The sequence below is a fragment of the Amphibalanus amphitrite genome, unplaced genomic scaffold (genome assembly GCF_019059575.1).
Source record: "Amphibalanus amphitrite isolate SeventyFive unplaced genomic scaffold, NRLGWU_Aamphi_draft 000203F_arrow, whole genome shotgun sequence".
NCBI lineage: Eukaryota > Metazoa > Arthropoda > Thecostraca > Balanomorpha > Balanidae > Amphibalanus > Amphibalanus amphitrite.
In genome coordinates, this window is record NW_024881698.1 from 238,161 (window position 1) to 263,067 (window position 24,907).

The 24,907-nt window shown below is 55.3% G+C and overlaps 1 protein-coding gene across 1 annotated transcript; it reads right to left on the minus strand.

The window, feature by feature from the left end:
- On the minus strand, positions 1–24,695 carry LOC122384918 (protein lap4-like). Its single transcript, XM_043372751.1, has 33 exons — positions 24,363–24,695; positions 23,154–23,271; positions 22,699–22,777; positions 22,350–22,439; positions 19,859–19,979; positions 19,672–19,746; positions 19,231–19,448; positions 18,603–18,736; positions 18,195–18,306; positions 16,067–16,236; positions 15,721–15,857; positions 15,340–15,447; positions 14,899–15,049; positions 13,739–13,914; positions 13,460–13,693; positions 12,931–13,074; positions 12,402–12,530; positions 11,979–12,281; positions 11,603–11,815; positions 11,209–11,289; positions 10,438–10,932; positions 10,082–10,192; positions 9,406–9,585; positions 7,817–8,032; positions 6,453–6,638; positions 4,567–4,737; positions 4,054–4,224; positions 3,640–3,772; positions 2,774–2,830; positions 2,188–2,323; positions 1,139–1,325; positions 721–852; positions 1–171 (listed from the first exon to the last, which is right to left on the minus strand). The coding sequence occupies exons 1-33, from the start codon at positions 24,522–24,524 to the stop codon at positions 106–108; spliced, it is 5,196 nt and encodes a 1,731-aa protein (XP_043228686.1). The 5' UTR covers positions 24,525–24,695; the 3' UTR covers positions 1–105.
- Positions 24,696–24,907: the final 212 nt, after the last annotated feature.

Consider the following 24,907-nt stretch of genomic DNA (forward strand, 5'->3'; position numbering starts at 1 on the left):
GCGCGCCGAATGTATATTTGGAAGATTGTTCGTCTGGTCCCTTATTACATGGTGTGAGGGAGCGGAGCCCCTCGGATCTCCGCGACACGAGCCGGCCGCGGTGCGCTACGACAGCTGCCTGCTCCGCCCGGGGTTCTCGTTGTTGTCCGCGCTGTCCGCCGCCGCGGAGTGCTGCAACGGCACGGCCAGAGAGCTGTCACCCATCTGTCCACCGAACGTTAACACACCCGTGCAATGTGCATCCGAAACGACGCTCTGAAGGACCGGCCGTTCAAATCTCGTTCAAACCAAAAGATATCTCAAACCTCGTCCGGCAGCATGACTTGAGAGGCGCACGGTAGGAAAGTTGATAGGGAGATACATCTCAGACGATGCATGACACACAACGATAATGAAGGTATCAACTATCACGACAGCACAAAATAAGCCGATTTTGCAAAATGTTTTCTTCATCATATTATTTAGACATTTAACATCGTAAACATAGGATTAGGTGCTAGCTAAAGCCATACATACGCTCATTTTTTGCATACGGTGAATAGTATCCGAGAAAAACGCACCTGAAATTTCGTTAAATAGATTTAGACGTGTCATGGAAACGTTGTGATTTTCACGTCCGACTCGGATTAACTATGGGGTACATGGGCTGATACAGCTCCCCCCGGAGCAGCGGTCTCCGGGCGCGGCCGGGAGCCAGTGACTGAGGGGCGGCTGGCTGACCTGTTGGACGGAGCCCGCCGACACCAGCGGGTTGTTGTCGTCGTCCACCGGCCCCCCCTGCCGCTCGGCCTGCTCGGGACTCTCTGTCAGCTCGCTCATCTTTCTGATGACGATCTGCGCCTGCAGAGCGTCCTGGAACCGGCAGAGATCGGTTACCACTAACAGAACGGTGCGCGCCCGGGCCGGCCGGGCGGACCAGTCGATACCGCGGCCACCGATCGCTCGCTACATGACCACCAACGCCCGAACCGGCGCATTAGGCTCTCCGAAAGTTGAGCGCCGACTAACGAGTCAGACTGAAACAAGTGTTCCGCGGCATTGACCGGCCGAATTGTGTTTAAGCGGCTCCATTACAGTCCGATCACGTTTGGATTGGGGCCTCCAGTGGAGGGGGGGGGGGGGGGGAGCGGGTCCGTACCTGTTCGAGCGATTTGAGTCGCGCCTGGCGCCAGGCGGCGCGTTTCTCGGCCTGCAGGGCGCGCCACTCGGCCGGCGACATCTGCTGCTGCTCGTCCTCGGAGCCTACCCGCTGCCGCAGCCGGCGCTCCGCCTTGGCCGTCATCACGGGCGGCCGGTGGTCGAGCGGCGCCTCCTGGGGGCCGCCGCTGTCCGCCGGCAGCACACCGGCCTCAGTGCACAGCTCACACGGATATAAACACACACAGTGCACAGCTCACACGGATATAACGCACACAGTACACCCCACACGGATATAAACACACACAGTACACAGCTCACACGGATATAAACACAGTGCACTGCTCACACGGATATAACGCACACAGTGCACCGCTCACACACAAATAACGCACAGTGTACCACTCAGACGGTTATAAACACACACACACAGTGCACTGCTCACACGGATATAACGCACACAAAGCACAGCTGACACACAAATAACGCACAGTGTGCCGCTCGCACGGATATAAACACACACAGTGAACCACTCACACGGATATAACGCACACAGTGCACCGCTCACACACAAATAACGCACAGTGTACCACTCACACGGTTATAAGCACATCGCACGGCACGAATGGATACAATACAACACCGGGATGTTGTACCCAACGAGCAGTGGTCGCCGCACCTTGGCACCGCTAACAAACGGTGAACGGACACAACCCGACAGTAACAAACCAGATGGTGTCGGTGTGGCGCGTTTGGACGGCAGCACTCACCTGTCGTCCGGCCCCCGGGGGATGGGGGGGGGGGAGGGGGGGGGGGCAGCGCTCACCGGGGCCCTGTTCGGTCGCTGTTTTTATATCAGCGTGCTGTCGGTTTCCCCATATAAGAAAGTTATTGCTGGCGCGGCTTGGCCTCTCATTGGTCTAACGAATAGACCACTTGAATTCGACCAATGAGGAGCCAAGAAGCAGCAGCATGGTCGCAGCCTGCTAATAAATAAACGGGGTGCGAACAGAGCTCGGGTCTCAGGGGGAGGGGAGCAGCGCGGCTCACCTGTCGTCAGGCTCGGCCGCCGACAGCGAGGCGGTCATGGCCAGCAGGCCGCTGTCGGCCGGGTCCGGGGCGCCCACCAGGTGCGTCTCCATGTGACTCTCGAACTCCTCGGCCGTCATCGTGCCGTACTTTTCCTCTGCGGACGGACAGACGGGCCGCCGTCAGCGCCCGGCCGCCAGTCACAGACAGAGAGACCAGTGGGAGACGGGCCCAATCACCAGCGAGGGGCGCCAATGGAATGAGCACGCAGCTGGAGGGTTTAGCTTTACGATCGAGGCGACAGTGGGTTATAAACCCGTAAAATGTTGATGTCAGGCTCAACCGCATTAAATCAACATAATTGCAACTTCTATCGCATCACTCGTTACCGAATTCAAAACTGCGTGCTAGCTCCCGAGTTTTATGCCTCACTAAAGAGAAAGTAATAATTTTGGTTCTTAACAGTTCTCCCACATAACGAGTAACGGGTAAACTAGAATCACCAGGATACAAAGAGGACACGGTGAGCCACAACAAAAGCAGCTACTGTGCCATCCCTGTGCTATAGCGGTGTTCGCTGATACGAGGGTAAGTTACGAGTGCGTACCTTCCTCCTGTCTCATCCTTTCCACCTCGTCGGAGCTGAGGAAGGTGAACCGCTTCTCTGAAACGGGACGCAGGGGTGCGGGTCAGCGGGTGGGGACCCAATCGGACGGTGGGCACTCAGACACTCAGGCTGGGGAGACAAACAATGGGCACCGGGGGGGTCAATGGCGGCCAGTCAATGGGTGCTCATCTGATAAAAGTGCACAACTATTGTTTTAACTAAGATTGCATGCAACATGTGCGAATTATTATCGCATTCATACATGTGACATGCAGTGTCCCAAAATTGCATTTTGGCTTCATGGGTGTCAGAGGGGAAATTCCTCTTCAAAAAGAGGGATGAGATTGGAAAATTGCCGGCCTAGATGAGACCTAAAAAGAGTAGGAAAAGATCAATAGCATTAACTTCTATACGAACGTGATAAATGAGCTACAAACGACCATCCACGCACATGCTTTATATTGGCAATTATAAGAGTGGAAAACTGCTCTAAAAAATTGGAGGCGAGAGTGAAAAATGATTTTCATTTGGATGTCATTTCTCACACAAATCAACAAGTTTTGGGACACTGGTGACATGTGTGCTGTAGGTATCATTTATGTGTATATTAATTGTGTGAAGAAAAACAGGTCGTCAACGCAGACACTAGGAAATCGACCTATTCAAATGAAAAAAAAAAACATTCTACGGAATGCTAAATACTCAATTCTGGGATAACATACAATATAGATCTAGAAAGTGGAAACAAGAGGTAATTCTTTTGTTCCCAGTGTTGAGTGTCCTTCCGAATATTCAATCCTTAGCTAAAGCACGAGACGGAAAAAAGGATACGACGGAGCATAATATACTGCCGATGAAACACTCACCGGACTTGGGCGTCGGCTCCTTCTGCGAGGAGACCTCCGTCTCAAAGAACCGCTTCATGGCCGAGAACGTCATATTCTGCTGGGGCGCCGCCGGCTGCTGGGGCGCCGCCGCGGGAGCGGCTGCCGCAGCAGGCTGACCGGCCGGCAGCAGAGAGGGGGGTATACGATGAACACGGGCTTAGGTATATTACGGATTGCCATGAAATACGTTCAAAATCATTTACTCAAGAAAAGGGCTAGCTTGTCAGAGCAGTGAACAGGTAAATCGGAAGCAAGTTATTGCCCACGATAGCTGGAGGTCTCTGACATTGGTGATTGGTAGTGGCGGCCGATTGGCCGTGGGTTCGGCGGGGCGGTAGCCGACACGAGCTGGTCTCTGGGACTCGGGACTCATGCCCGCTCGCAGGGACTTACCGCGGGTGCCGTGTTCGCCGGCGGCTCGCGGCCCGGCTCGGCTGCCGGCGCCGGCCGCGGCGCCAGCCGGGGTTTGGGTCCGATGGGCGGTTTGACGGGCGTGCTGGGCGGGCCGCTGACCCTGTCCGCCGCCGCCGAGAGGGACTGCGCGCCGTGCTGCACTGTCGCCGGCTGCAGGGGCACACGGCGGGGTAACGCGGCGCGCGTCAGAGCGGGCGGCTTTTAGGCAAATCCTGATCTTTCATCGGATAAAGGTTTCAAATAGTTAACAATACAGCAAACATAAACAAGGCTAGCTACCATCAAAATTAATACCAGTCTGAAATAAAGTGTTGGATTTCCCTTATCAATAAAATTGTAAAGGAAGATGACAAAAGGTGACCATATGGCCGATTGGCCAAGATCTAGGCTGAAGGAGGGGGTGGGTTTTCAACCACCACGTTAGCAGCTCAGTGCTAGAAAAAAATCAGCAGACCATGAGCCGGCGGAGTGTTCGGGCGACGGGCGTCTCACCGTGCTGGTGAACGCGGGCCGGCCGAGCTCCGGCGAGGCGGACGGCTCCGTCCGCGGCTCCGACCGCGGCTCCGATCGCGGCTCCGTCCTCGGCTCCGTCCTCGGCTCCGTCCGCGGCTCCGTCCGCGGCTCCGTCCGCGGCTCCGTGCGCGACTCCCGTAACGCCGCAGCCTGGGGAGAGCGCGGAACTCACATCAGTGGCCGGGCCAGTGAGCGGAAACGACACAAATATGGCCCGCCCTACGTACAAACGGTTAGACGCGTTACATCAAAATTTCCATTTAAAGCGAGTGTCTGCTTGGTACTAATTAATAGCGGCTTACGATTAAAGGGTGAAGGGTACACGTGTAAACTATCAAAGCACAGGCGCGTTTAGACAAGTGACGACAAAACTGGATCGCATTAAACAGCTCCACAAATTCATTTCATTAGCATCTGAAACGCTGCACGGTTTTGTAGTTCACAGCCTGAAGGGCATCTTTAACCCGGCCGGGCCCGGGGGGTAATCCCAACCACCGCAGCCCGGGGGGGGGGGGCGTTTTTCGCCCCCCCCCTGTCTAACTCCGTATATAAGGGAGCTACGGAAACAAAAGCGATACCAAACGAAAGGTCCTTACGAGACGATTCTGAAGCACCTAAAATTTTTGACCTCAGGTCGATTTTCAAGGTCAGAGGTCAAGGTCAAAGGCAAAAACCGGCACATGTGTAGTGATCTCAAAGTAAGCCTTCTAGAAGACGGCAGGCGGCATAAAACCGGCAAAATTGGGTGTCAAACGAAAGAAGAGAATCTGAGGATTCTGAAAATGTGCTCAAAGTGAAAGGTCAAGGTCAAGGTCACGCTCAAAATTGACCTCAAACTTGGCACTTTTTCGCACATCTTGCGTGCTAACGTCCAAGATGTTTTGAAATGTTTTGAGGCTTATCAGTTCCCTATTTGTGGTTCATCTTACGATGCAAGGCTGCTCAAAGGTCAAGGTCACTGAAGAGTATCCCTGCTAGAGGCTATTTCACTAATTCAAGTTAGAAATAATAATTAAGACAATTTTGCCATCCGGAAGCTCTAAATGAAGGCTTAGAGGAAAATAGATGCCAGATTCGTGATCAGCGGGTACAAATCCATCATAAACGACCTTTCATGTGTCAAGGTCAACCAGAGGTCATTCGAGGTCACATGAGGTCAACATAAAACTTGACCTTTTCTGAACAAAATATATATCATTCGACGCGGCTTGACAAGGCGAATGCGATGGTACCACTGCCGTAGCTCTAGGACCATTTTTGTCGAAGTTATTTGCGAAAAACTAAAACCACATTTCGGGGTCGTTGACTTGACCTCTGACCTCAGGTCACCAAAACTATTTTTCTATTTTTCTCTAGGTCAAACGCTACACAACCGTGCTCGTAATTTGTATTTATCTCTAAAACTCTATTTTTAGCAGCTATTTGAAGTTTGCGTCTGTGACGCCGAAGTTTGCCGTGCAGGGGTCTAGAAAAATGGACCTTGTGACGTCATCAAGGGGGCTAGGTCCAAATTTTTTACTTCAGAAGATGTCAAATTGATGGGAGAAAAGGTACTGAAAGTTTCGCTTTCTTATCCCTAAGCGTTCGGGAGCTATCGCAAATATTCGCCAGGGGGGGGGGGGGGCGAAAAACGCCCCCCCCCCCGGGCCCGCGAGGGTTAAGCTTTGGCCCCAGCTCAGTCGATGAAGATCTCTGTCAGTCGACAACGTGCCTGGACGGACGGATACTCGCTCACATCTCCTTAATATCACAAGACATTTACATGCTCCTATTCAGGTTCTGGGTTGTAAATTGACCAGAAACAACATAAGCGACAAACAGTTGGATGGATCTATGGTCTCGGCTGCGGTCGGGTGACTACTCACGTCGGGCGCGGGCGCGGCGGGCGGCGGCGACTCGGGCCGGTCCAGGCTGCTGACGGACTGGCTGGCCGACTTGGCCTGTACCAGCCGGCCGTCGGCCACCCGGCGCTCCACCTCGTCCGGGTCGAACCCGTGGCAGACGGTGAGCGAGAGCTCGCCCTCGGCGGCGCGCAGCGCGCCCACCGCCTCCTGCGGGCCCCGGGACCGGTCCGTCACACACACTTCACACTACAGGGCGCTCACCGCCTCCTGCGGGCCCCGGGACGGTCCGTCAGGCACACTACACAGTACACACTGCTCCACAGCCGCCCACCGCCTCCTGCCGGCCCCGGGACGGTCCGTCAGACACACTACACACCACACACTGCTCCACAGCCGCCCACCGCCTCCTGCCGGCCCCGGGACCGGTCCGTCAGACACACTACACACTGCTCCACAGCCGCCCACCGCCTCCTGCGGGCCCCGGGACCGGTCCGTCAGACACACTACACACTGCTCTACAGCCGCCCACCGCCTCCTGCCGGCCCCGGGACGGTCCGTCAGACACACTACACACTACACACTGCAGCGCGCCCACCGCCTCCTGCGGGCCCCGGGACCGGTCCGTCAGACACACTCACACACTGCTCCACAGCCGCCCACCGCCTCCTGCGGGCCCCGGGACCGGTCCGTCAGACACACTCACACACTGCTCCACAGCCGCTCACCGCCTCCTGCCGGCCCCGGGACCGGTCCGTCAGGCACACTACACACTACACACTGCTCTACAGGGCGCCCGCCGCCTCCTGCCGGCCCCGGGACGGTCCGTCAGACACACTACACACTACAGGGCGCCCACCGCCTCCTGCGGGCCCCGGGACGGTCCGTCAGACACAGTACACACTACTCTACAGGGCGCCCATCGCCTCCTGCGGGCCCCGGGACGGTCCGTCAGACACTGCACTACACACTACAGGGCGCCCACCGCCTCCTGCGGGCCCCGGGACCGGTCCGTCAGACTCACTACACAGTACACACTGCTCCACAGCCGCCCACCGCCTCCTGTGGGCCCGGACGGTCCGTCAGACATACTACACTACTCTATACTCGGTAAACTGCACACACTACAGGGGCACTCACCGCCTCCTGCGGGCCCCGGGACGGTGATCGGTCACTGACCTGGTGAGTCCTGCCGAGCAGGGTGACCCCGGTGACCCCCGACTGACCTGGTGTGTCCTGTCACTGACCTGGTGTGTCCTGCCGAGCAGGGTGACCCCGTTGACCGGTCACTGACCTGGTGTGTTCTACCAAGCAGGGTGACCCCTCACTGACCTGGTGTATCCTGCCGAGCAGGGTGACCCCCGACTGACCCGGTGACCGCGACTGACCTGGTGTGTCCTGCCGAGCAGGGTGACCCCGTTGACCTCGACCAGCCGGTGGCCGACCCGGAGCCGGCCGTCGCGCCGCACGGCCCCCTCGCTGTGCACCTTACTGATGAACACGCCCTCGTCCTGTTTGTCGAGCGGGTTACCGGGCAGACCGTGCAGGCCGCCCTTGATGTTCATACCGAGCTTCTCTCCCGGCTGGCGGGCCAACGTCAGCTCCTGAGGGCAGAGACGGGAGGACGGGTCAGCTACTAAGGGGAGAGACGGGAGGACGGGCCAGCTCCTGAGGGCAGAGACGGGAGGACGGGTCAGCTACTGGGAGCAGAGACGGGAGGACGGGTCAGCTCCTGAGGGGAGAGACGGGAGGACGGGTCAGCTACTGGGGGGAGGGACGGGATGACAGGTCAGCTCGAGGGAAGGACGGGCCATCGTCAGCTGCTCAGAGAGTTGAGGCGTAACAGAAAATGTTGGTGTGCTGAGCACCCCTTAAGTATTCGAATATACCGCCAAGATATCACACTCGCAATGCGATTTCTTATACAGTATGCATACAGTATACAGTATGTATGCATTAACACGCGCAGTGGAAGGGGGGGCGGATTTCGCCCACCCCTCCTGTTTTTCGCCAGTAACTCGCGTCGCAAGCATAATATCAATGTGAAATTTCGGCTACCTGTCCAAAATTGAATTGCGGATCTTCTCGTGCAAGAAGTAAGAAAATCGGTTCACAACTTTTCTAGTAATAGCGGTGTAAAGTCAAACATCCTGCCGCCGCGGCGGCGCGGCGGCGCGGCGGCCGGCGCTAGCCGTTACGCGCCGCCTGAATTGTAGACTGTGCCGGGGCGGGACGGTTCCGTCTTTACATCGCGCTCCTTACCGCTAATTATATTTTATTCGCGTCAAATTCGGTGAGAAGACTGAGAAATGTACAAGCAATCATATGGTTAAAGAATTTTGAAAATCGGCCGGTAACAACTTGAGTTATGAGTGTGTAAACACAAAATTGTGATTGCCGCGTTTCCCGCGTCGGCCGACGCCGCTTCAGCCGGCGACATCTTACCCTTAGCAGGCTTCTAACTGCCATATTTATTGTTAGATTGTCTAGAAATTCACCATACATACTCACAAATGTTTGTTCTTTCGTATAGTGAAAGATTTAAAAAAAATCGGCCGGTAACTTTTTGAGTTATCGGCGTGTAAACGCAAAAAAGTCGCTAATATGGCAGATTTGACCACATTTGACCTCATTTGACCTTGAAGATATTGACCTAGGGTCATGAAATTCACACACAACAGAGTTCCCCACGGCCCCCACCTACCCTCCAAATTTCGTCTTTCTAGCTCCACTGGGAGCTGAGATCTTAGGGGGGGGGGCGACATCCGCCCCCTCCCCCTTCCACTGGGCGTAGTACTCGCAACCCTTCCACTGCGCGTGTTAATTGAGTTTCGCGACAGCTGCCCACCGTGTCAGTTCCAATACATGCGAATAAAGCTTCAACACAAATAGCTCTGTAAAGAGTCCACTGTACTGACAGAATAGAAAACAGAGAAGAGACGCGTCGGTAATAGACTGAGCCCGCGGGTCGCCGTACCTGCCAGCCGTCTGGGAGCGGGTCATGGCACACTCGCAGCGTCATGTGCAGGCACGGCTCGAGCAGCGCCATGACGGCCTGCTCGTGCGTGGCGCGCTGCATGTCCGAGCCATTGACGGCCAGCAGCCGGTCGCCGACGCGCAGCCGGCCCGTCCGCTCGGCCGGCCCGCCCGGCGTCAGCTGCGGGGAGGTGAGGGGGACGGTCAGAGGACGGCAGGGAGCCGTACGGGAGACGGGCCAGACCATAGCGGGGAAGGACGGCACACCAACAAAGGTCACAAGAGACCACGAAGGGGCTTACGGCACAGCTGCTGATCAAACGTTACAGATCATGGTGGGCGAGAGCAAAACAATTATGACAAACGAAGACCAGGAAAACACATTGCAGCAGATGACGTGCTGCTGTTTTTGAGGGTACAGATATTCCCATCATATCCCCCCCCCCCGATATACCTGCCAATAACGTCGCAAATACCATCTTTCACACAGAATGCAGATTTCCAGAAACCACGAGACTCTGATCTGATACATAGCGGCTGCCTGGGCTCGATGTCGGACTCGACCGGCTTTGCCACGACCAGTGTGCCCCAGGCCAGTCCCCGGAGCAGCTGTGACCGCTCCATGCGCTGCCTACTCTGCCGCCCGATCCGTCATCTCCTATGGTCGCCGGACTCACCTTAGAGACGAACGTGCCGCTCTGCTGTCGGCCGAATGGCAGGCAGCTGTGGTCGGCGCCTCCGATGATGCTCAGGCCCAGCGGGCCGCCCGCCTTGTTCAGCGTCACATCCTGAGGGCGAGAAGGGACCGGCGACGGTCAAAGCCGCCCCAGCTGGTAACAGCGGCCACTGGTGACGGTCAGGGAAGCTCTGCCAACTCTGCATGAAATGTGAGCAAAATAATGAGCTCATGGGTGTGGAAACATCAATTTTTGTCGTCAGATATATATGGTGCTATCACTTCTTGTTCAAACAACACCTTAAGTAAGTTGCAGCGGTAGGGTAAAAGTGACATTCTCGGCCAATGGCCACCCACCTCTGTAGTGTTATCCTTTATTTCGCTGGCGCTGGACCGGGAGTTGGTTACTGGCGAGGCGGTCGCAGCAGCAGGCACGGCGGCGGGGGCGTCCTTGTTAGCGGCAGTGGGGGCGTCTGTGGCAGTGGCAGGGGCGGAGGAGGGCGCCGCCGCCGCGGGTGGAGCCGCGGGTGGCTCGGCCGCCGGGGACGGGTCCGCCGCGCTCGCCGCCGCTGAGGCCGCCAGGGAGAGCCGCTCGGAGGAGCGGAGCGCGGCGCGCGTGCCGAACTCGGGCCGCCGGTAGCCGCCGTACATGGGCCGGTGCGCCATGTAGCTGCCGGCACTGTACGCCGAGCGCGCAGAGACCGGCGCCGGCTCGGACGGAGCGCCGTTGGCCGCCTCCGAGGCCGGTATGAGCGTCTCGCGCTGCACCATCAGCCGCACGAACCGCTCCAGGCCGGTCAGCATCGAGACGGCCTGGTCGTGGCGCGCGCCCTCCACGTCCACGCCGTTAATCTGCCAGAGACCGCAGTCATCTACTTGCACAGCAGTTGGGTGAATAGTGCTGAGCCACATTCCGGCAAAATTAGCAATGATTCTAAAAAAAGTTAAAATGCATTCCTCTTAGATTTAATAAATAAGTGAGGCTGGCTGTTCCATAGGGCGAAAAAAGGTTCAGGAAAGACACTAACATCTAACAAATTGGCCAGTCATCAGTTGACTGATGCGAGCAGCGGATCAGTTAAGACTGGAAGATCAGTAACTATCATTCGTGCCATTGTCGCCACTCACCGATATGACCCGGTCGCCGACGCACAGCTTTCCGTCTCGCTCGGCAGCGCCCCCGGGGGTCATCCGAGACACGTACACCGCCTGGAGAAAAAGAGGGAGGGAGGCTGAATCAAACGCATAAACGTACACCACCTAAAGAAAGAGGGGAGGGTTTAGAAATTAAGCACGAATAAGTACGCCGCCTGAAAAAAGAGACAGAGGAGGCACTCGAAAGAACAACTCTTCACACCACCTGACGTAAAATCACATTGGCCTTAGAAAGGGAAAGAAAAACTCATCGAATATTCTAAGTTGATCTAACGGCGCCTAACGTGGGACGGCGGGAAGAGAGACACACAATACGAACACCACCTATAACGTGAGAGACGGACAGACACCCTGACAAGTAACGTACGTCGTCGGGCTGTCGCCGCTGCCGGCCGGCGGCGTCGGCTCCGTCGTAGGGTGCCACGCCGCGGCCGCCGGCGATGCTGAACCCCAGTCCGTTCTTGTCGCGTATCAGCGTGGTGTGGATGGTCTCTGTCCGCGTCACCATCGGCTCAGAGTCGGTACCGCCGGCGGCCGGCGGCGACGGAGCCTCCTCACTGGCCGACGTCCCGTTCTCCTGCTGGAAAAGACGCGGTTGTGAGCCAGATGCGAGGCGGAGTCACTGACCAATAGTCACCGGCTGGTCACAGTTACTGCAGACTGCTGCACAATACCGTTTGAAGTCGATTATTTTCATGCCGCCCCAGCTTCAGCGAGTAGCAGCTATTAGGTTACTGACTGACCGGCGGCGGCGGCGGCTCGTCCGGCGGCCGCAGCTCTGCGCGGCGCCGCTCCAGTTCGCGCTGCAGCCGCTGCTGCGTCTCCAGCCGCTCCTTGGCCACGTGGTCGGTGACGGCGTCCACGGGCCGGCGGCGCTCGGCGGCGGGCGGCTCCGGCTCCGGCTCCGGCGGCGGCACCAGCCGGGTCACCTCGCGCAGCAGGGACAGATGCAGCGCGTCGCCGGCCGCCTTCAGAATGCCCACCACGTCGTAGTGGTCGGCGCCGAGCACCGGCACGCCGTTCACAGACGTCAGCTTGTCGCCCACCTGGAGGAAACAGCAACGAGTGAACATCAGCTGGAGCAGAGAATCGGCCGGGCAAACGGAACATATCAGAAATGCATGAGGCCGTGCGGGATGCTCATTGTGTCCCGTGAGAACGCCCACCTTGAGTCCAGCCAGGTCCGCCGGGCCGCCATCCAGCACCTTCGAGATGAAGACGTCCTCGTCGTCCCCTCTGAACGGCGTGGAGCCGCGCCCGCCGGCGATACTCAGACCCAGCCCGGAGGGAGCGCGCTGGAACACAGACACAGACACGCCGGGTAACAACTAACAGTCAGTATTGCCGGCGATGTCAGTCCCAGCCCGGAGGGGGCCCGCTGGAACACAGACACAGAGTACAGACACTGGTCAGTACCGCCGGGGACACTCATTACTCAATACTCAGACCCAGTCCGGAGGCCGCCCGCTGTAACACAGACACGGGTAACAGTCAGGAGCTCAGACACACAGATACGGGCGACAGTCGGCACCGCCGGCGATACTCAGGCCCAGTCCACGCGGTTACCACGCAGACCTCCTCACCTGAATGGTCAGGTCCAGGACCGGCGGACTCTGCTCTCTGTGCCCCGCCCCCTCACCTGGATGGTCAGGTCCAGGACCGGCGGGCTCTGCTCTATGTGCCCCGCCCCCTCACCTGAATGGTCAGGTCCAGTTGCTGCTCCTCCACCTGCACCGTGGGACCGGCGGCCGGCGGCGGCGGAGACGCGCCGTCGCCGCCCTCCCCCTCGCGCCGCTTCAGCGCCTGCGCGATGATGGACGCCACCTGGTCCTGGTCCACCTGAGCGGCAGGACGGCGGAGGGCCGGGAGGTCAGTCAACATTGGCCAGAGGGAGGGAGAGTCGGTCATTCCACACGTCCTGCGCGTCAGGACGGCGGGAGGGTCCCGTCAGTCACCATTAGGACCAAGGAGGGAGGGAGAGCAGGTCAGCCCGCGACAGGACCTGGTGCGCCGGTCAGACGCCAATGACTGAGAGGTCCGCCGCCCGAACCACTGAGGGCGGGCGGGAGGAGTACTGGTCATACGCCATGAGAACGACGGAACAGAGGGCTCGTCGGCCACCACCTAAACCACTTTGAGGTGTAACAAACGCCGATCGGCACTGAATGGGCATCGACCGACTCAGCCCGGAGCGCAGCGGACCGGCCACGCCAGCTGAGCTCACCTTGTCCGTGATGCGTTTGTTTTTGAGGTGGTGCGGCGTGTCGCGCCGGTGCAGCCGGTTGTGCCGCTCGGCGGTCGGCTCCTCGTCCCCGGACACGGCGAAGCCCACGCGCCGGTCCCCCATGTCCGGAGAGTCCTGGTCGGCCTCCGCCGGCGGCTCGGGCGCCTCGGCCGTCTGCGCCGCCGGAGCCGGCTCCCGGGTCGGCTCCGCTACTGACTCCGGCTCCGGCTCCGGCTCCGGCTCCGCTACCGGCTCCGGCTGCGGCGCCGGGGACCGCACCGCCGGATCGGCGGGCGGCACAGCGGGCGGCGCGGCGGGTGGCGCGGCGGGTGGAGCGGCGGGTGGAGCGGCGGGCGGAGCGGCGGGCGGCGCGGCCACCTCGTGGTAGGCCGGCGGCGGCTGCTGGTCCACGGCCGGCTCCTTCTCCAGGTCGCCGATGGACGGCGGCATCGTCTCTGTGAGGCAGACATCAGTCATCAGATGAGCGGACCAGAACTAAGCGCTGCACAGAAAACCAGCAGACACAGTCAAAACACACACATAGTCAAACCAACACACTCTCTGTCGAATGAACATCAGTCACTAGAGGAACGGTGCAGAACCTGAGCGGAAGCAGCTGCGACAATCAACTTTTCAGCACGGCCCTCCAGCAAAAGAGTGGTTGGTTACCCTTTGTGCTTTTGGTGTAATAATTTTGAAGGACAGAGACACTCCTGTAAAATGACTCAATGAGATGTTTTTCGTACTCCAGCGTAGATGGGTAGCCATACGGCTTCCACGGTTGACAGTGATGACATCAGTCATCTTTTGCAAGCTCGTTAAAGATTTGGGCTATACAGGGATTAGCGCTCCAATGCTCTACCTCTGAGCTATATAGACCAAGTACTTTAACGAGCTTTCTGCCAAGTTTTATGCGGATCATTCTTAGGTGTTGTTTTTATCCGCTGGGACTGAGAGCGTGAGATGTTTTTCGTACTCCAGCGTAGATCCCCGTATAGCCCAAATCTTTAACGAGCTTGCAAAAGATGACTGATGTCATCACTGTCAACCGTGGAAGCCGTATGGCTACCCATCTACGCTGGAGTACGAAAAACATCTCACGCTCTCAGTCCCAGCGGATAAAAACAACACCTAAAAATGACTCAATAGAAATGAGAAAAGGGTTCGTGCGCACATTTCAGCAATAATAGTTATCAACAGCCATTAGACGTATTCATCAATGCAGATCGCTTAATGTGATGTTGGCAACCAACCACTTAATACCTGGAGGGCCGTACTTAGGCAGCGAATAAGACAAGCGTGCTTAAACGGTAGTCGAATGTTGTTACGAGTAGAGTGCAACATCCGAATCCACTACTGGCAGGACAGAATAATATGGTGGTGGGGTCCACTGGTGACAGATCATGACGTAGCGGCGGAGACGTTTGTCGGCCCCTCACCTGCGGCGTCGTAGGGCGGCGGCGAGAAGAGCTCGGTCACCTGGCCGGTGCCCGGGTCCACCCGGCGCAGCTCCGAGGAGCGCGGCAGGTCGCGACGGAACGCCGGGTTGAACCGGCCGCTGGTGTCGGCCGGCTGCGGAGAGTCGAGGTGCTGCGCAGAGCAACCACAGGGGCGGGCCGTCAGTTCAAAGTGCTGCGCAGAGCAACCAGAGGGGCGGGCCGTCAGGTCAGACACACTGCTCACCAAGGTATGATGATGTGGCGGCACCTGGTGATTGCAAGAAGCCGCCTACATCTCAGCTACATGAGTGAGCAGTTACTTTAGACAGACAGTCCCAATGTTTAGGGACTTCAAATATTAAGTACCAGTGTCCATAAGAACAACACCAAACGCAAAGCGCAGCACTGGGCCGTCTCATACCGCGCTCAGTCCGTCCTCACCTCTGCCGACTTGGGGGTCCCGTCCACCTGCTTTCCCTTTCCGAACAGCTTGTTGGCCTTAGCCTTCAGGTCGCGGGGGTGGGGCGTGTTGTGACGAACAAAGTGACTCTGCAACAACGAGGGATGGCTCAGCGATCAACAACATTTGCATCATAAAATAAACAAATCATCACAAACAAATACAAGCGAAGTAAATAAAATTCGAAGCGAAGTAAGTAAATTCGACGTAAGTGTCACAATTTTGTTGTTGTTGTTGTTGTTCTCGGTTATCGACGTAGCCACAGCACATCCCACTTCATCAGCCAACCACAGGAGTCAGCTGCAGCGAGTGTCTGTCGGGGCGCCCAGACGGACGACTGGCGGGCGCGGGCGCGGCCTCACCTCTCTGTCGAGCAGTTCGTCGTCCTCGGGTCCGAACTGGACCACGGCGGCCCGGTGCTCGTCCCAGTCGCGCTCGCTGCCGTCGTTGGTCGAGAGGTCGTCGCACGAAGAGCGGTACAGCCGGCCGCTGGTGAACTCTGCGGCAGCGCCCGAGCGGCAGTCAGCGCGGAACAGAGCCCAATGCAGCCACCGCCAGACAGACATTATAGCACTCCCATCTGAATGGCAAGGTTTTTTTTTAATGCTCCTCCAAAAAGCACACAAACCAAAATTAAGATCTAACTTTATCGATAAATATCGCTGCCAATATTGATGAGTACTCGTCCGGCCGCGTCTGGCGCCGCACCTCTGTCCTCGTGGTCGTCCAGCTGCGGCAGAAGGAAGCAGGTGAGCACCTCCTGGCCGCTGATCTCGTCCCAGTCCGTCTGGAACTGCAGCATCGGCTTCCCCTGGTTCTCCGACAGCCAGACCGCCTTCAGGTTCAGGTTCTGCAGCGAGGCCGGCAGGTTCTGCAGCCTGCACACACAGCGGGACGGGTGGGCTGCTGAGATACGACTGATCGTAACACTGCACACACAGCGGGACGGGTGGCTGAGAACGACTGATCGTAACACTGCACACACAGCGGGACGGGTGGCTGAGAACGACTGATCGTAACACTGCACACACAGCGGGACGGGTGGCTAAGAACGACTGACCGTAACACTATCAACACAGCGGGACGGGTGGCTGAGAACGACTGATCGTAACACTGCACACACAGCGGGACGGGTGGGCTGAGAACGACTGATCGTAACACTGCACACACAGCGAGACCGGTAGGCTGAGAACGACTGATCGTAACACTGCACACACAGCGGGACGGGTGGCTGAGAACGACTGATCGTAACACTGCACACACAGCGGGACGGGTGGGCTGAGAACGACTGATCGTAACACTGCACACACAGCGGGACGGGTGGGCTGAGAACGACTGATCGTAACACTGCACACACAGCGGGACGGGTGGCTGAGAACGACTGATCGTAACACTGCACACACAGCGGGACGGGTGGGCTGAGAACGACTGATCGTAACACTGCACACACAGCGGGACGGGTGGCTGAGAACGACTGATCGTAACACTGCACACACAGCGGGACGGGTGGGCTGAGAACGACTGATCGTAACACTGCACACACAGCGGGACGGGTGGGCTGAGAACGACTGATCGTAACACTGCACACACAGCGGGACGGGTGGGCTGAGAACGACTGATCGTAACACTGCACAAACAGCGGGACGGGTGGGCTGAGAACGACTGATCGTAACACTGCACACACAGCGGGACGGGTGGCTGAGAACGACTGATCGTAACACTGCACACACAGCGGGACGGGTGGCTGAGGACGACTGATCGTAACACTGCACACACAGCGGGACGGGTGGGCTGAGAACGACTGATCGTAACACTGCACACACAGCGGGACGGGTGGCTGAGAACGACTGATCGTAACACTGCACACACAGCGGGACCGGTAGGCTGAGAACGACTGATCGTAACACTGCACACACAGCGGGACGGGTGGGCTGAGAACGACTGATCGTAACACTGCACACACAGCGGGACGGGTGGGCTGAGAACGACTGATCGTAACACTGCACACACAGCGGGACGGGTGGCTGAGAACGACTGATCGTAACACTGCACACACAGCGGGACGGGTGGGCTGAGAACGACTGATCGTAACACTGCACACACAGCGGGACGAGTGGCTGAGAACGACTGATCGTAACACTGCACACACAGCGGGACGGGTGGCTGAGAACGACTGATCGTAACACTGCACACACAGCGAGACCGGTAGGCTGAGAACGACTGATCGTAACACTGCACACACTGCGGGACGGGTGGGCTGAGAACGACTGATCGTAACACTGCACACACAGCGGGACGGGTGGCTGAGAACGACTGATCGTAACACCTAACGTTTTCAGATAATGTTACAGACGTATTGACAAAATCACCTCATCAGGTGATAAGCCGATTGCGGATAATAACCGTCATAACCGTCATAGTTTAAGCCTAACGTTTTCAGATAATGTTACAGACGTATTGACAAAATCACCTCATCAGGTGATAAGCCGATTGCGGATAATAACCGTCATAGCGACTATATTTGCAATTACGACGGCGCCTATTCGATGCCTCACGTCCATGAACTGACCCGTTTTTTTTTGGGGGGGGAGCGCGTAGCCCCTTCCCCCTAGAAAAAAAAAAAATACTGACAAAAAAATCATGGGCGGCAAGAAGACGATTCCTTCGACAAAACCATTGGCAAAAAGCGATTGAAATGCGTTTCTAACGAACAGCCTGCCGCCTGAGTGTCAATTGAGAGTTCACATTTTGTTAGCCCACCAGGCAGTGTGCGCCTCCTAGCACAGTCAGAGAGCACCCGCTGGTGTGTGCAGGCGGCCGCTGGAGCCGTGCTCACCTGTTTCCCGAGACGTCGAGCACGTGCAGGGCGCTGCACTGTCCGATAGTGTCGGGCAGGTGCTGCAGCTGGTTACAGCGCAGCGATAGCACGCCCAGCTCCTGCAGGTTACCTGTGAACCGGAGACGGATCGAGGGCTTAGCTAAACCGGCATAACAGGACGTGTGCACACATTTTACATATGCAGCCGACTGCAGCAGCCCACTGGAAACGGTTATGTGGCCGGCAGAGGTCCACTGAGTATCCGGCCATGCTGTTTTCCCCTGTTAACTACCGGTCCCCGCGCCCTGTGTCATTGATGGATTCAGAGCGGCGCCGGCTCATCTATATTCCCTGCTGTCAGTTGTCACCCCCCCCCCCCCCCATCCCTGCGTCACTGCGGGGCGCAGGGGGCCAGCAGTAGCTCACCGATCTCGTCCGGCAGGCTGACGAGCCGGTTGCGGTCCACGTTCAGGTTGGTCAGGTGGCGCAGATTGCCCACCGACGGCGGCAGTTCGGTGATAAAGTTCTCCGTCAGTATCAGCTCCTGCAGGCTGGCGCACCTGAAACACGCAGCACGAGGGGTCTTACCGAGGGAAGACACACCACGACAGCCACGGCAGATCTAACACGGGAAAGTGTGGGCTCTAAACCATGGACATTGAACACGTGAAAACCAGTCAGCTATTAGCGCACCAAGATATGCGTAAGGTATCAAAGAGGCTTCCAGTGACTGCATAGTAGGCGAATATTAGCTTCATACACTTTCAACAGCTGTTATCAGCAGTCTACGTTGCTCTACTTTATTCATGAAAGTCAAAGACCCGTACGAGTCTGTAGTGTTTCATCTTCCGATGGCCGGGTCACAGCCTGCAGGCCGTCAGCCGGTTTTGCCTAGTCCGTCTGGTCTGTGTGGTCTGTCGGGTCTGTCGGGTCTGTAGTGTCTCACCTCCCGATGGCCGGGTTGCAGGCCCTCAGCCGGTTTTGTCGAGTCTGTCCGACCCGGTCTGTGTGGTCTGTCAGGTCTGTCGGCTCTGTCAGGTCTGCAGCGTCTCACCTCCCGATGGCCGGGTTGCAGGCCGTCAGCCGGTTGAGGTCCACCTTCAGGATCAGCAGCTCGGCCAGCTTCCCGATGCCGTCGGGCAGCGCCTCCAGGAAGTTTTGCGACAGGTGCAGGTCCTCCAGACTGAACAGGCCGCCGATCTCCTCCGGAATGTCCTCCAGACGGTTCTCAGACACGTCCAGACACTTGAGGCTGCTCAGCTGGCCAATCTCCTGCGCAGCGGCGACACAGACGCGAGAGTTCATATGACCACCGACCGACAGCTGCAACTGGCAGCCTGATAATAACTGAGACACAACTTTATCAGCAGACACTGGCAGCCTTACCACGATTTAGACACAATGTCATCACAAATGCGTGAGTAAGCGGTCAGGCAGTGGCCGGACACAGGTCTGACTGAGGCTGGTCCAGCTGCAGCGGCGTTCGGCCACTCACCGAGGGCAGGTGCGTCAGCTGATTGTGGTCCAGCCAGAGCTCCTTCAGGGACGGCAGAGAACCGATGGTGGCTTGCTGAAACCAATAAACACACGCTCGTCATCATCGGTACCACTGTTCGTGATCGAGACCAAACACATCAATTAGTATGAGCGATGAATACGTGCACTGTCACCCCCGCCCTTACCAGCTCCTCGATCTCGTTGTCGCCGATGTCGAGCCGCTCGAGCCGCTCGAGTCGAGAGACAGAGTCCGGCAGCGCCTTGAGCAGGTTCTCCCGCAGCTCCAGCGACTGCAGGTTCACCAGGCTGCGGCGGGGGGAGAGACTGCCGTCACGGCTCAGCGGGGAGACTGGCGTCACGTCACGGCTCACTGGGAGGTTGGCGTCTCGTCACGGCTCACTGGGGAGGCTGGCGTCACGGCTCAGCGGGGAGACTGGCGTCACGTCACGGCTCACTGGGGAGGTTGGCGTCACGTTTGACGGACACTGGCGTTAGCCAATAGCTCACCGTGGACACTGGACACTGTCGATCAATGGCGTGACATCGGCTCGGCTCCTCAATGGCCGCAAATAGAGTCAAGAAAGATAGCAACTATCAATACCAACTACTCAAACACAACACTCCTCAAAAGCCTGTCACCAAAGCAATCGGTACGCGATAGGGATAGCGCGTCGTAAAACCAGGTGCACATGCCACCACCGTATGGCAACACTGCTATTTGTCTCGAAGCTGGCCAGACACTTATCTGTCAAGTCGACATCTCTGAACCGATGCATTTGAAATCCATTGCATGAAATTTCCATGAAATGCATGTTAAGCATTTGAAATGCAGAATACAATAAGAATAAGAATGATAAGAAATTTGACTTTTTTACATTGAGGAACTACCTACAAAAGGGTCTCAAACATAGCATAGAAGGTGAAATGCTTTACCCTCACATCTTCCATCTAGCCTTTGGCGTGTTCTTGATCTGAAACGTGACCATCAAAGTGTCTGCATTAGCTTAATTCTACTGCGGGTGATAATAAATATCTAACACCTAACCAGGCCTAAAGTATAACTCAACAATAAGTCGCATAACAGGATGAAAGAAGAAGAAGAAGTCAGTTTCGCAGATTTCAATGATTATTCAAATATCACTTTCAGCGATCCCAAAGTAATTACTTAATGATTTCAAAACGGCCGAATCGGTTAACAGTGTCGGCGATCATCCACACCCTCTGACATAATCTCTGAGACTATCATAAAGTCAGTCTGGCCGCATGTGTGAGATCAACCTGAGCTCTATTCGGTAGCTGTTTTTTATCAGCGTGCTGTCGATTTTTCCCATATAAAGAAAGTGTTGCTGGCCCTTCTTGGCCTCACAATGGTCAAATAAAGAGACCACGCGAATTTGACCAATGAGGAGCCAAGAAATAGCAGCATGCTCGTAGCCTGCTGGCTGCTGATAAAAAACTGCGATTGAACAGCGCCCTGGCCAATGGCCCAGAACCCTGGCAGGCTGGCCCGTACTGTACGCGGCGTGATGAGCCGGAGCGCCACCCTCTCAAGGTGGCCCGCGGAGGTCAGGCTCGCCTTTAACATACAATGACGGTATACCATAACCATTTGGCGAATGTTCCACTGCGGCGTTGACAGTCTCTCAGGCGCTGCTGTGTGTACTAAACGCGTTTGTTTTGTCTATTTGGCGGCTGCATCAGGTCAAACACAGACTTATTGCTCACAAACATTTCCAAACTCGTTGACGACTTATCACGTCGTCAGTTTAAATGGATAATTCAGATCCTCCGCCCTCGGACAAAGCTATCCGCCTCTGGAACTTGGTCAGCATTGGCTGGCGACACAGTCTGGGCGGCTTGGGACGCGGACACCCGGTAATGGCACTCGATGGACGGCGGTCCCCGACCCGCTGTGTCCCTCGTCCGTCAGAATTATAGCCAACGTCCTTGTCGATTGGTGTCGCTCCACCACGGCCTTAGCGAGGACGATTAGGGGCACCCGGCCCAGCATTATCTGTTTTCCAGTCGTCCCCCGGTTCTCCGGCGATACACCGCTGCTGTCACGAATTAGCTAAAGACTGAGATCCGCCGACATACAGCTAGAAGTCGGGCAGCATCTACAAAATAACAACAGATTGAGCCGCAAAGAATGCCTGCCGCCAAGTGAGCTGCAACCACCACTGAGTCTGGGGGCAGGTCACGTGCTGGGCCACGTAATCAGCTGACACTGGTGTACCCGGGGCGGGTCTGACTCCAGCCGGTCTGATACGGACAAGAGCAATACACGAACGCCGGACGGCAAGGCATTAACGTCCAGACGCAGTGCGTGCCACATCTCATACAGTCTCAAGCAGTTGTAAAGACATCAAAATCTGTTTGTGTCAAAAAGATAAGATCCGTCAGAATATGACTGAGTCGCGGTGCGTCAAGAATAATCACGCATTTGCGAGCTGGGGTGATTTTGCGTAATTGATTGCGGATATCAATTTTGTTAATAGCTGAACTGATAGATTTATTCATGACATCGAAATTACTTCTTTTTGGATCTTTGGCAGCTATTTCACTAGTCATGCCTCATGAGTACATAACAAAATCCACAAACAAAAATTTAATATTTGTGTCTCAGAAAATGGTCATTAGGTTAGTTGATAGTCAGTTGCCTCAGGAGAGTCTCACCTGCCGAAGTCGGCGGGCAGCGAGGTGAGCGACATGTCGTTCAGTCCCAGTATGGTCAGGTTACGGAGGTGCACGAGCCCCTGAGGAAGCCTGCGGGAAAGTCGTTCCTAAGTCATTTCACATTCCAAGGCCCGTCTGGCTCGACTCCTGTGATAGGTGCGTAGTGACAGCAAGCAGATGGCCTCAAAAACTTGCAAAAATTACATGCTTAATGTCCCAGCTAGTATAAAGGTCATGCTTAATGTCCCAGCTAGTATAAAGGTCATGAAAAAGAAGGTCTTTGGAGTCTAATTTTCCAAATCCTGACATTTTGAAAAATCAGCTCATAGCTAGCACAAGATCTACTTACCTCGTGATTGGATTGCTGCTGACATCGAGAACTTGGAGGGATTTGCACTTGATGATCTCCTCAGGAATGTCAGGTACATCTGCCAAGTCACAAGTAGTGATAGAGATAAAACAAAGGAGGAAGGGGCAGGGGGATGAAGAGGTAGGTATTCTGACACAGGCCATTGACAACTTACTGAGGTCCGATCGCCCAGCATACTTTTTGCCATTAGTGCTTGTTGTCAAAAAAAAAAAAAAATACAGTCAACAGACACTGGACACAAACACGCTGCAAACGTGAGAGTCATATAATTCATAGCTCCACCAGCCATATTACAAAGCATGCACTACCCCAGCAATGAAGTGCAACCTAAACAAGCTGTTGGTCCTCTTCAATATTCTAGAATAAATCCTGTATCTCAGCCTGGTCAGATAGGTAGAAACTGAGCAGTAACCTGATGTGATACAGTAACATACCATTTCTGGACACATCCAGCTCAGCAAGATGTTCCAGGTACATGATCTCGGAGGGAAGCCTCTGAATCTCATTATCACTCAGACCAAGCTTCCTCAGCTTCGTGAGGCGAAAGAAATCCTGAAAAGCAAGGCATTATGTTATTAAATGTGCTCAATGAAGTTACATTGATATAGGTACTTTGCCACAATTACCTGTTTGCTCAAAGATAAATCATATACAAGTAGTTCAACATGTCAAGGATGATGATGATGATGATATTTATTGAACAGAAAGTACTGGAACAAAAGAGTAAATCGGAGATTGGTGCAGAAGCTCAAGGCTTAATTCGGGGCACCTCTCTCCGTGCACACTCTTTCACAAACATACAAGCTTACGTGCTTAGGATAGGATGAGGGATATTGCTTGATGCAGAGGCCTGTTCCACACACAGCAGAATATTTGGTAAAACTGTAGACAAAGTAAGATGAAGATAAAAAACATAGGCTAGCCTGACCTAACCTTACCTGCTGAAGTACAGCCTTCAACCTACCGACCTTCAACCTACCAACCTAAAGCCAACAACCTACCGACCTACAAACTACCAACTTAGCAAGTGTGGCATACCTACTCCATCTACACATATACCAAATATTCTGTTGGGTATGACTATTATTAGTGTTACTAGGTAGGTACCTATTGGGTATGAATAATCCTGCACACAATTAAATCTTAAAGCTTTTTCCTCATACTATGTAACAAAACAATTGGTACATCTAGAATTTGTCACACCATTCTGTTGCAGAATACTTTGTTGTGACACTATGCTTTTGATGTCAGATAAAAGGCATTTGTACCTTCTTCAAGTGTCTGCGAATTCTGCAGCTCCAGCAATAAGGAAGGCGGGGCTTAGCTGACGGCCAAACAGGACAGCGGAAACTGCCGTCTGTGTCAACTGATTGGCCACCAGCTGAGCCCTACCTTTTTTACCGCAAGAGCTGTGGCAGCCGCAATAACTTCAATAGGGCCCCCGATTAACACCTTTAACTGCGTAACCTATGTAACATTGCTGTTAGCTAGGTACTTCTGCCATATAAAGGCAAAACCCATTATGTTCGGGTGACCTCTGACCTGAGGGAATTGCCTCTGACCCGACATAATGGTTTTTGCCTTTGAACGGCAGACCTGATCAGAAGTTAACCAAAGTTGAAGCATTAAATATATATGCTCACCTTTGATAGTTCTCTTATATGATTTGCATCCAAAAGTAATTCTTCCAAGCTTCGAGCATAGCGAATTATATCGTCAGGAACTGAAGACAGCGAACTGTGCCGCTTGTCAATGTATTCAACCTGACGGTTGCATCCCTTAAACAATGGAATACACCGGAACATGATTCTTGAATTGGACTTAATTTCTAAGACATCATAATATAACACTTCTTTGCCGTTCCAATCATCAGTCAATTCACTCCAAAGGCACCTATTTCACGCTATTCGACTAATATTTAAACAAATGAGGGCGTGTTCCACCCTAAAGTACACTATGTTTACATGCTACAAGCGCTACAAGCCAGTGGCGAAAATCGTCGCCAAAAGCGGAGGATTGTAGACAATTTCTGTTCGCGATGCACATCTGTGAGCCGCATCGACAGGCTAACGAAAATACACCAATGAACGCTCAAGAAAGCGTGACGCTTATTAGTCGCTTGTGACGCTTGTGACTTGTGACGCTTCGGTGGCCCTGCCAAGATTTCTATAGATAGGCACTGCAATGG